The sequence below is a fragment of the Trachymyrmex cornetzi genome, unplaced genomic scaffold (genome assembly GCF_001594075.2).
Source record: "Trachymyrmex cornetzi isolate Tcor2-1 unplaced genomic scaffold, Tcor1.1 scaffold83, whole genome shotgun sequence".
Lineage (NCBI taxonomy): Eukaryota > Metazoa > Arthropoda > Insecta > Hymenoptera > Formicidae > Trachymyrmex > Trachymyrmex cornetzi.
In genome coordinates, this window is record NW_017300169.1 from 718,053 (window position 1) to 731,033 (window position 12,981).

At 33.6% G+C, this 12,981-nt stretch overlaps 1 protein-coding gene across 2 annotated transcripts in view; it reads right to left on the minus strand.

The window, feature by feature from the left end:
- The window catches only part of REPTOR-BP (REPTOR-binding partner), a 37,181-nt gene that overhangs the window by 17,955 nt on the left and 6,245 nt on the right, over positions 1 to 12,981 (minus strand). The window contains exon 1 of one of the 2 annotated variants that reach the window (XM_018519280.1): positions 6,261 to 6,342. The exons of the other annotated variant lie outside the window; for it this stretch is intronic. Within the exon in view, the coding sequence (XP_018374782.1) occupies positions 6,261 to 6,317 (57 nt within the window). The 5' untranslated portion in view covers positions 6,318 to 6,342. Of the gene's footprint in view, positions 1 to 6,260; positions 6,343 to 12,981 lie in introns of those variants that run through there. 2 annotated transcript variants of the gene reach the window in all.

Consider the following 12,981-nt stretch of genomic DNA (forward strand, 5'->3'; position numbering starts at 1 on the left):
TGTTAAAATGTTTAATAATTTAGCTAAATATAGATTTGAAAATAATTTAATTGGACCAGCAAAATAATTACGTACGAAACTCAAATATAAAGAGCAATGCTGCAAAAAATTTTTTAACATTCAAGCAACATTTAACATTCAGCTTGTGGGTCATACATAATTATTTTAATAGTCCAATAAAATAATTTTCAGATATGTATTTAGCTGAATTTTTAAATATTTCATACACATACAAAATCGTTTCTTTCTATAAAAAAAAAGATAATTTTTAAAAGAGAGCATGCAAGAACAATGCGCGTTATGTTAATTGCAAATTATGCACTGAAAAAAAAAGGTTGGCTACTGTAGCAAATTAGATGGTAAAATATGGCATAGCATTTTTAATTGGCTGTGACAGCCAATTTTTGGTTGCAGCAGTCAATTATTGATTGCGTTAGCCTATCCGCAATGTCAGTATAGGATTTCAATAGGCTAACACGACCAAAAATTGGCTGCTGCAATCAATTAGAAATGCCATGCTATATTTTACCATCTAATTTGCTGCAGCAGCCAATCCTTTTTTTCAGTGTGGCTAAGCAGAAATAAAAGATGCTTTGGAATTAATTTATTAAAAGCATTGTCTTTAAAGAATCGCAAATAAAGACATAAAACATTCGACAAAAAACTATCCATTGCATTGAGAAGGGATTGAATAAATATTTTACTTCTGTGTTATTAAGAATTGATGCTCGGAGAAAAGATACTTAATAACATTAAAATAGCGCTCGGAATTTCTTTTATCATTGCTCATAATGTCTTTACATTAATTATAATCTATAAAAAATAGCAGTTCTCAATATAAATGATTATAGTCTTGAAGTTCCAACATCATTATGAAGCATCACGCGATTCACATGTCATTGAGAGTATTTAGCATTAGCAAGAGTAAAAAAAACATTTAGATATACCGTTTCAACTCGATGTAAGCAGATGATTCTTTACCAAATGTTTCATACACCTTCATTCGCAATTCTTTGAAAAAAAAAATTCATTACAGACTAACTGCAAGACATCTTTTATTTCCGCCTAGCCGTGATTTGCAATTAACTTCCTTAACTACAGCTACAGGTTATACGACCATTAAACAATTTTCGCTTTGGGTTCAAACAACCCGTTACTGTAGTCGAGGATTAACATAACATTAATCTCTTTCATGCTTCCTCTTTTAAAAATGCTTTAATGTGAGCAAAAGTAAATTCAGAATTAGTATAAACCGATAAATGTCTCGCCATGAAACCTCTACCATAGAACATGGATCCGTAGCTGTAAACCATTCCCAAACCTGCTAGACATTTGCTCACACTGACATTTCCGTCTACTTGCTTGTCTCTATCGTGTTGCACACTCGCACATTCCAGCCACAGACGTGTCTGTGAGCACACAGATTCTAATTCCAAATCCTTCTCCTGCATACGACAATCCATTGACGACGGCTTGATTGACGTATATCCGATCAACAAAGAAACAATCCGTCCGTTTCCATAACTCGGCAATCGCCATTTACAATTCCCGTTGCGGAGAGTATGTGCGAGCGCGTGCATAATGCGACAGTAAACAGAGTGTCAAATGAAGTATTGGGTCGGAAAATTTCCATAGCGTATATTATCGACGCGCCTTTAATTATACGAGTCTCTTTGTATCCCAATCGTATATAATTATATAAAATGTCTTTCCGCATTATGAAGGGTTTATAAAAACGAGAAACGAATGGAATATTGAATAGAAATTAATATTGAAGCCTCTGAGTCCAATTCACATTCTCATCAAAACGGAGTGTATCATGCTCTGTTTTAAATAGCAACTGATATTCTGGATTGTTTCATTGAAAATAAGCCGATTTTATAAAATTATCGGAATTAGACACTATTACTAATTACTATATGTATATCTGTATGTTTTTCAATTAACTTCTTTTAAGTTATAGCAGGATCAAATCAGGAAAATCAAACTAAACTGTTAGAATATTTACATTTATTTTGTATATTAAATTGTACAATTCTTTTTTTTTTACTTTAAAATGTCTTGATATTGACTCTTAGTACAAAATTGGACCAAACTGTTATAAGATATGAATATGCAATAAATCTCGCAATATTTTTTTCCATTCATGAACGAGCGAACTCATCATGTTCTAGTACGCAAATATCATTTTCATGGAGCTTGCGATTTTAACGATCGTCAGAACTATCGAAAGTGAAACGTAAAGTTCCACCGTTGCGCGAATGCAAAATTTTAAGGTATTTTTCTCTAACGTTTTTCGTCGTTACCAGCAAAAACATGCAAAGCAATATTTCTCGTTTAAAAAGTAATTTCAGTTATCTAAACTCGATTACTAGATGCCGTTACAGAAAATTGGACACGGTCCTACCACCGGAGTGCGAGTTTCCGTAAAGGCAATACCTGTTTTAATTTTTATAATTTGCATTTACATGGAGAAAAAAATCTGTTAGCGCATTATCGACGTAACTTTTTTGCGGTCTAATAATATTAAAAAACTGGAATTTCCTGAACTTCTACATGCATACCAAATTTCTCTCATCATGGAGGTATTATGCCAAAATGTGTACAATATCTACCAATATTCTCTTAATAGATAGTCTCGAGATTATATAATAAAATCTTTTTAAGGAAATACTCTCTTGTTATAATAGCAAGAGATAGAGACAATAGCCTACTTTATAATTTTATACCGTAAGCTCTTCTGCATACAACGCTTTCACGCCACTTCTAGACGTTAGCATATGCTTTTTTCTGCGGAAGCTAACCCGTCTAGAAAAAACGTATTTGCCCTAAAAGCAGCGATGTAAAATGTCATTATCTTTTATGGATACATTTTCTGCACTCGTATCGGTCACGTGCTCCACGTATATAACAATAGATTTTTTTATTACTTAAAAGGACTAAGAGAAATTACTAAAAGCAAGCACCGTAAAAAACCGACAGCGTCCGACGGTTGGACTTAAGGCTCTCTACCGTTTTAACATTAATCAAGCCGAGGTACGCTTCAATGGGAAACCCTTAACGTCGTCTCGCCACGGCGAACCGGATGCTCGATACTACGCCACTGCACCGGGAACCGGATGCCCGCAAAGCATATTGCACACAATATGTAGCGGAGATGCAGCGACACGGTTCGCACCGCTGCCATCATCACCTTTACGCCTTCGGGCCTTCGAATGCACTGACGTCCGTTAACGATAATTTGAAATATCAACGCCGATGTGCTCTCAGAGATATTAAATTTCTGCTATAGATCTACGTGGCGTTCCAACCTGTTTATCATATGCATTCCTTGATGACAAATTCTTTGAAATACATTTTAGTGCAAACAAAGTTATCGAGATATTTATACACAGAAAGAACGGTTTGATTGAAATATTAAAAAATGTATACTTAAATATTAAAGAAACAATGGTAAACTCAATTCCTTGACTTAAATAACATTTTCTTATTTTTAACTTCCATGTATGCTAAAATGCAAATCAATTCACTTCTACGATTAATTTCGAAGTAAACAACATCTATATTAACGTTATGTACTCAATAAGTAAGAAATTAAATTTGAATTAAATTCAATATATTTTCTTGAATTGAATTGTTTAACTCCACTGTTTCAGTTAAATTAAAGATATATTAGAAGAAGCAGTGGCGACTTATAGAAGTTAAAAATAACTTAAATTAAGTATAATTTGATGCTATGAGTTTAATAGTTAGCTAACAGATTTAGAAATTTATAGATTTGAAAATTTTATTTTCAAAATAATTATGTAGGATACTCAAGTTAGTTGCTAGAATATCAAAATATTTTGTAGCTTTTTTGCAGCATTGCTCATCATGCCTAAAGTTTCTACATGATTATTATAATAGTTCAACAAAATTATTTTCAGATTTATATCTAGCTAAATTTTTAGATACCTGAGCACAATCGTTTTTTGCGTAGATTTTTATAATAACCATTTATAAGCCTCTCAATTAATCAAATTTCAAAGGAGATGACAGATGATAAAATCATATTCTCTTAATTTATATATACTTCTGTTTATGAATTTCGTTTTATAACAGAATTTTAAATTGGAGCTCCGTCATAAAGATACATAATGTTAAATGTCGTGGAATTAAAAAATAATGAGATAAAACTGGACGTTATACAGGAAAAGCTAATTCGCATCAAACTACTGCAAATAAATAAAAAGCTTTTTTATGTGCGTTCATAATACCGCGATCTCGAAATTCGAATTGTATTCATTTCGCAAAGCGAAACTTCCAATCAAAGCAATCTCTGACGGGTCTATATAAAAAATATAGAGGCACATTACATGCACGGGAGTCCGTTTTACCGTTATAAATTAAAACGAGGCAAATATTCTCGTTGTAAACTGGTTTGTTGGGAGACCCAAATCTATTTAACTTTATTAAAATTTTCGCTCAGTTTTGTAAGTAAATGCAGAACACCTAAAAAATTCACTTTGCCTGAAATCCGCTCAAGGATTACTGTGAAATATAAATAAGTCTTGGGTAGTTTCTGCAAAGGAGCATCACCATCTTCATCATTCAGATCTTTGAATATGTTATTCCTTCATAAATCTATCGTACATCTCTCTGTGTATCTCTCTCTCTCTCTCTCTCTCTCTCTCTCTCTCTCTCTCTCTCTCTCTCTCTCTCTCTCTCGCGCTTTATTCTATCAGAAATTAAGTTCGTTGCGAAAACCGAGAAGATTGAACCTTGGGTTTTTCTTAATCCAACCTGAATAGTTGCCGTAAAATCAGAAGAAGAAACGTTCCTCGTCGATCAACGGGATAATTAATAACGAAAAGTGCGGATAGATTATATTACGCTACAAAATCGAGTTAACGACGCGAGCTCTCCTTTACGGTTACCAGTCATTTAAAACCCTGAGCAAAAGCCATTCATTAGATCGCATTCCTACCTCGCGTTCTACCGAACGCGAGTTTCAGGTGATCGCTTTTCGAGAGAAAACTCTTTAATTACAACCGCACACCATCGCCGTTCTACCGCCGCTGTTCTTTTACGCCAGCTTTTTCGTGTTGCACGGTACGCTCGAATTTCGAAGAGGAATAAGAATGCGTGCTCGCAATTAATTTCCGTTATTAGCCAAATTATTCTCGCGGTCTCTCTCAACGTGACCCTTTAAAATGCGATTCTTCGCACCGTTTCCCTCCTCTTATTCTCCTCTTAGTCACGCCGTTTCTTCGCATGTTCGTGATTCGAATCACCCACATTGGACTCACTCATCTTCTCCGCTCTGCTTCCAGGATTATCTGTTTTTCACACTCGAGTGCCCTCTCGAATTTCAGCGTCGTTTGACACGGTTTTATTAGCATGGTTAATTTTAATTGCCTTAGTAACCGGGTTTGTTGGCCGCACGTCGCAATTTCCTTTCATTCTCTTTTTCTTTTTTTGTTTTTACTCCTCAGGCAAAACAACCCCGAGAATATTACGATGAAACCGGACGTCCGCTGAAGATGCTCGCGCCGAGAGGTACTTCTAGTTGGCTTTACTATTTTTTTTTCTTTACCGAAGGCAGCGCTCGGCGGAAAATGGACGTTAGACAAATTGGACTAAAGTGGACCGAAATGGAACAAAGTAGACACAAGTGAGGGATAGGAACGTTTTACCATGGTGGTCACGAGGTAAAAGCAGGCTGCCTTCCACGCTCAACTCTTTCGTCTTGAATTCTCATTTTGCGGAATGATTTACGGAGGGAAATTTTGCGCGTGTCCAAACTTTTATAATCATCCGACGGCGATTAACGCTAATTTATTGTCACTGCAAGGTCCTTTGACGCCGAAAACTTAAAACGTTCGCGGTCGCGACATTATGCTTCGTGTAAAAAAACGCAAGCTCCAGCAAAGGGAGTGACTCTAATTAAAAAAAAAGTCATCGATAATCATTCTCCAAAAATGAAAATTCATGCAGATTATAAAATCCCGAACGTTAAAGATTTTAGCCCAGGCGTAAATTTGCCAAGTTTTCGTCGTGCGCGTAAACGCTGAATTTACGGTGTACAATAATTTACGAAGTTTTCATCAAGATTTCACAATACGCCGCACTGTGAAATACATGCATAAAGCCTCTCTCTCTCTCTCTCTATCTCTTGCGCGCGCGCGCGTCACTCACGATAATAAAGCACAGACTGGCCAGGCGGTGAATGCACGGAGCAAGAGTTACCGGATTCACCGTGCCCACGACCTTATTATTACCTCCATTCGATAGTTGCACAATCCTCCGGTCCGCTCACGCCAACGAGTCGCGCACATTTTCCCCGGGTGCGCAACAGCGCTTATCTACTTCGAACAGAGGATTATTTTCGTCGGTCACCGCGTTCGTAGGCCGTATTTAGCTCATCGCGTTACGTTTCGTTCGTACGTAAGACTTTTAACGATCCGCATCAACGAGAGAGAGAGAGAGAGAGAGAGCTTTTATGAAAGTTACAACGAGGCCAGCGACAATTTTCCATAGAGCGGAAAAGCGGATTTGGACCTCAAGGGAGTCGAACTTTGGTGACATTTTAAACACTTGGTAATACTTTTCTCAGAGTAAAATGTTTGCAATTTTTAAACTCTACCAGATGATCGCGTGAATAACGACAGTTACGGATCAAGTTTTCAAGCTTATACATATATACGATTAACCCACTTCATAAAGATATTATTTGATTTCGTGATATTATTGCGGTAGTTTTGCGGGCGGTATTTTTTTTTTTCTTCTTGCCATTTCGAATTGCGACGACAAAGCTGCGGAGAGCTGGTCTCGGGGAGTGTACAGTCGCGGGCTTAAAGCTTTCTTGAGCTTTTCCAGGTCATTGTTCGTCCCGACTAGCGTAACCGGAAGAGAGTAGGAGGCACGGAAAGAGGCGGAGAAAGCTCCCTCGTAATTTTCCAGCCGCGCCGCTGCTCCAGCGACGTTATGTACAACAATGGACGGGGATGTTTCGCGAGCACAATGGGCTAGTGCGAGTGAAATCATTGCGTGAGCACCAAAATCACGTAAATTTCGTCGCTCTCCCCCGCTACGCGTATTTCGCGCGTACTCCCGCGCGTATCAGCGAAAATATGTTCGTATCTCCGATATAAAATTAGAATGAAAAGCACCATCTCCATTGTATTTTCCATAATATCCTGTAGTTGTAGCAAAAAATCTACCGCGAACGTAGAATTTTAAAAAATCAGTAAAGTACCATTCGTAAAAATTTGTAAAATATACAAAATACACTGTTAAAAATATCATGAAATTTAATATAATTTTATTATAAGTTACACAAGTTGAATTTAATCTCATAACATTACATTAAATATAATTATATTACATTAAATTTAATGTAGGTATTTGTAACTGGAAAACATATTTGTGTATATATCCACGAAATTTAACGTACTTTTCATAAAATTTTATTAAATTTAATGTACTTTCCATAAAATTTTCCGTGGATTTGTGTGAAATTTAATGCACACATTAATTACATTTAAGACTACCGTAACTTAGTTTTCAGTTAAACCATTAATTACTTTTTAGTTACCTCATAATCACAAGCTTCTTTTACACGTTACTTAAATTTCTAATGAAATTTCTTTAATGTATAATTCCAAAGTATAAAATATGATTCCAAAGTATAAAATATGATTTAAAACGTATAAAATATATTTCCTTCGCAATAATTTTGATAATGTAACAAGTGTCACTACTCCGATTTGATTTCGGAGCAATGTACTCTACTTCATCTAAAATTTCTTCGAGATGTCGAGATAAAATTACACAACGGCTAGGTACGTAACGTATAATAGTGTACAGCGAAGAAACTATATAGAGCCGAACGTATAACATTTTCCTGCTCGCATACATAGGCTGATAAGGAGACAAAGAGAGCGCGATTGGATTTATGCGATCGCATTCGTCCACGTCGCAGATAATAATTTATGAAAGTCAAACGACATAAAGAGTGCACGCATGTGCGAAAAGGAAGACGTAGATCCTGACGACAAAGAGAAATAATATCGTGGAATATCTCGAGGCGGATATAAATTTTCTCCGCGGCGACGTCGATAGAAGATACTATAATCGACCGAGGCCAATACGCATTATAAACAAAAATAAGGATGATTCAATATATGCCGCGGCCGCGGCGACTCGAAAGACAATGAACCGCATGATGTGCGTGCACTTTGTACACCGCACATGACGATTCGATGATGCGTTCGAAATTTTCTATTGAACAGCGAAACAGCATGTAAAAAATAATAAGTATAATATCAGAGTTACCACAAATTCCTCATCCTAAAATTCTATACCTTTTCCCTGATTTCCAGACAGAATTTTATAATTTTCCTTGACTTTCAATAATATTTTAAAGTATTTTTTCGTCCGTACTTGAATACCGTAAAATATTTTGTTGGGAGATCAATTTAACATAGCAATGTAAATTACTATCAATGTTGCTGCGATACTGCTTGCACTTTTAATTATTAAGTTGGTAGTATTCGTAAAACTGCGTAGGTGTAATGTACGTATATTGAACTTTTTTAAAGCCAAGAATTTTAATTTTCTAGAAATTTTTGCAAAATTCCCTCCTTTTCCTGATAGTTTTCCATTTCCATAACAATTCTTTGAATTCTCTGATTTCCAGTTTTGTGACAACCATGCGTATAAAAGCCACACTAAAAGTGTTTGGTATTTGTGATTATAATTGTGTGATAAAATAATTATGGTTAGCAGCTCCATTTTTTGTGGTTATTACTGCAATAATGCTAGTAATAATAATTATATTTATAGTAAAAAAAAATATATAGTAAAAATTTTATATTGTAAAAAAATATATTAGCATCAAAAATAAAAAATTACAATATAATTATATTCGATTCTATATATATATATATATATATATTCTGTACACAGAATAATAAACATAATTATTATTACTAACGTTATAGCAGTAATATACTAACAGCAATTATAGCAGTAAAACTATAAAAATAAAGTAGGTACCTAACTATAATTATTTTTCCATGTAATTATACTCACGAATACTAAACCCTTTTTTTTAGTACAGTCATAAATTTTACTGAAAGAGAAAACAAAAACAGCATATGTCGAGACATGAGATAAATTTAAAGGAAGAAAGTGGAAAATGCCCTATAAATCCTTTAAAGAATTTAATATACTTTGTCTGCGACCTTCTAGAACGCGTTTTTTAATGTTCTATGCTTGTGTGCAAGAAGTAACTTTAAAAGTATAAGAAATAGATATAAACTCAAAGAGATCACACGACTCTGCCTCGTCACGTCGCGGATTTCTTCCTTCAAAAAGATTCAATTCGAATAAAATAAATAAGAATTTATTTAATTTCCTGAATCTTTCTCATTTATTTTATTTTATTCAAAATGAGATTAAATTTGTTGTGTTTTCTGCATTTATTTTATTTGAAGACATAAAAAAATCAGCTTAAAACTTTGAATGCGTAAAAATTCATGATGATAAACATCATCATTATAAGGTGGGTGTTTCAATTCAAATTCTTTCACATGGTTTTAAAAACAGATGAGACTAAAGCTTTAGACTTTCGCAAACTCCACTAATAAATTCAATGCATCGCAAGCCCAATTTCAAACCAAGCATTATATAATACTTATTAAAGTCGGTAACATCGCCACATATTGTGCTAAAGATATTGCGGCCGGCGAAAGGTTCTTTTGTACAATGCCGTGCAACATCTGGAGCGCTTCTCGTGATAACCTGGCTCGTCGAGATACTAGCACGAAACGAGTGACGACGTTGAGAACGCGAAGATCCTCTGTTACGTTACTGCTGGAGTGATGATGCTCGCTGCAGCAGCAGCAGCAACACCTTAAAGCTATATCGGTGATAATAACGAGAACGATAACGTTTGCAATACCGACAATCGCAGAGACTACCGTCCGCGACAAGGGACGTTAAAGTTCTGCTCAAATTCAGCAACAGCGAGAGAGAGAGATGATGCCAGTACTAGATAACTCCATGAATACGATATCTCGAAATATTTCATACGCAAGATGTTCCTCGAAGCTACGTGATGTCCTTATCGTTACAAATTCCATGGGCAATATGAAATCCAGATTTCAAAAATACAACAATATCGAGATGATCTACATTTCACGCAATTGTTAGATTTATGCGTTTCCACCAATATTAACTTTAATCTCGGTTCAACTTATGGTAAATTCGGTATTTCACTCGCATTATGCTGGATTAATGGGGACATTAAAGGCTGCTTTATATAAAGTATCTAAATGCAGTGGCATAACATAATCAATTTTGATGAATAATGAAATAATGCACGTATATTCTGTAACGCGTAATAATATCATTGTATGGTATTTAATTGTTTAAAATATTTATGCTTTCATATTTAACTTTACTAATTTCATATACAGTCGCTTTTAGTATACACTAATCTGATGTAATGCAAGTGACTGAATTCGCTATTATTTATCTTTTTCTAATTTTAAGAATTAGAAAAAATGAAGAATAAGTTGGACTAACATTAAAATTAATCTACTTTGGTTGAAACGAACACAAATCCGACAATTGCGTAAAATATAAACCGCCTCGATATTGTTTTTTTTCTTGATATTTTTTTCTTGGTATTTTTTTTATCTTGATTTCATATCAACTTCATCCTTTTTTAATTCTTTCGTCCATTTTATCAACGTAGATTAACTTTAATCTTGGTTTAACTTACTCTTTATCTCTTGTTCTGATACTCAGAATAAAAAAAATAAAGAATAAGATAAATTGAAGTTAATCTACAATGATAGAAATAGATATTAGAATTAGAAAGAAATGAAAAACAAATCGGATCGAGATTAAAATTAATCTACACTGTTTTAAATAGGCATGAATCTAACAATTGCGTAGAACAAAATATTAAAACCTCAATATTGCCATACTTTTAAAATCTCATTTTTATATCATTTAACTTTTTCTTCTGTTTCTAATTTTTAGATACCAGACAAAAAATGACAAGCAAGTTAGACCAAGATTAAAATTAACCTACATTGGTTTAAATAGATATAAATCTAACAATTGCGTGAAATACAAACCACCTCGACATTGTTGTATTTTTCAAATCTCAATTTCATATTACTCGACTTACTTTCCTTTTCTTTTCTAATTTTTAAATTTGAAAGAGGTGAACATCAAGTTGGACCGAAATTAAGGTTAATTTACATCGATAGAAACAAGCATTAAAGGGTGTTCAAAGTTGCAAAAATCACGCATTATTCCTATGTTCTGACGATGACAGAATTACGTAAAGCATAGAGTTACGTCGCGAAGGGTCATCCGTTTTCCTCTTTTGTATAGGCTTTCGTCATTATCACGACTTCGATTAAACGTTTTTACTGCGTGCATCGAAGCGTTTCACGTAGCGTGTACTCGCTTGCATCTCCGGTTCAAAGAAGTGCATGAAGGACAACGGGCGATCACGTACAATCGTAACTCCTCGCTCGGACACGAGATTGCGAACCTTGTTTCCAAGGACGTGATACGAAGGAAATATCGCGGATTCGTTAAAAGACGCCGTTGCCTCGATGCCTTCGCCTACGAACCTCAATTACTTCTGAATTAACCGAGATGGTACTCAGTGAATTTTCGCATAACGCAATATAATACGAACCGTTTCGGAACTAGTGCACGGATCTTTCCAGTCATGGATCCTTCATTAAATTCGATATCTTTTCCTTATAGCGAAACTTTCATAACTCCTTCCGTCTATAACCACAATTTTTTTGATTTTCTATAATAAATATGCAAATAAGAAATTCATATAAAAAATAAACCATAGCAATTACATTAAACGAAGAGACGAAATATCTTTCCTAAGAAAAAAATATTTTATGATATTTTAGAAATAATAAGTTTTTTTATGTTAATTAGTACTATTTTTGTATATTGCACGGTAAGTTTAAAAAAATCAATATAAATTCTTAATTGCAAAAATACAATAGTTCGTACGAATGAATTGATAGAGGCAAGAAGACGAGAGATACGAACATGAGTAACAGAACATAAATTAAATAAAAGCAACGCTGCAATACGCAGTAGATAAGCCTACATTCATTATCGTATTAAATACAGGTATTTTATATGAGACATAATATCAGATGCGTATATAGAGAGAAAGAAATAAAAATATTCGCAAATGTGTGATGTTTTCTCAAATATTATAGATTATAAAAAAATTTAGCTATAAGAGAAATTTAACTGTGATAAAATATATACATACTTTGAGAAATATATCATTAACTGTAAAAAAATAAAATAAATAATTTGCTAGGAATAAAATTTTATTTTGCCGTATATATAAAGCTTTATGTTAGTGAAATAAACATTATATGACAAATAAATTTTTAAAGCATCCTTTTTCTCAATACACGAGCTGCGAACAAACATTAATGTATTTGAAAAAAGATTGCCGATAAGAGATAACTTGGCAACGAAACTATTAACTTTGAAAATATTACTTGGATATTTATATGCACAATTCCAAATAGTTGTTGAATCTTGAAAAACACTCCAAAAAAAATTTTAATGTTTATTTTTTAATTTTAATAAATATTTGTTTAAATACTTCTAAGTAAATATATATTTATTAAATATACACATATATTTATTTTTGGTACAAAAATCATTAATTTAGTTATCATTTATATTGAATAAATATTTACTTAGTACTATTAAAAAAATATGTATTAAGATTTAATAAATTTTTTTCAGTGCAAAAATTTCAAATCAGATTTCTAAATAATTACTTTTCTGATCTCTCCATATTTAATCAATACGTATTACATTTGGTATTATATCATATTTAATAAATCTATACAATATATATATTAATAAATATATATAGATATATAGATATATTGGCGTATATTTATACTTCACTTTTAT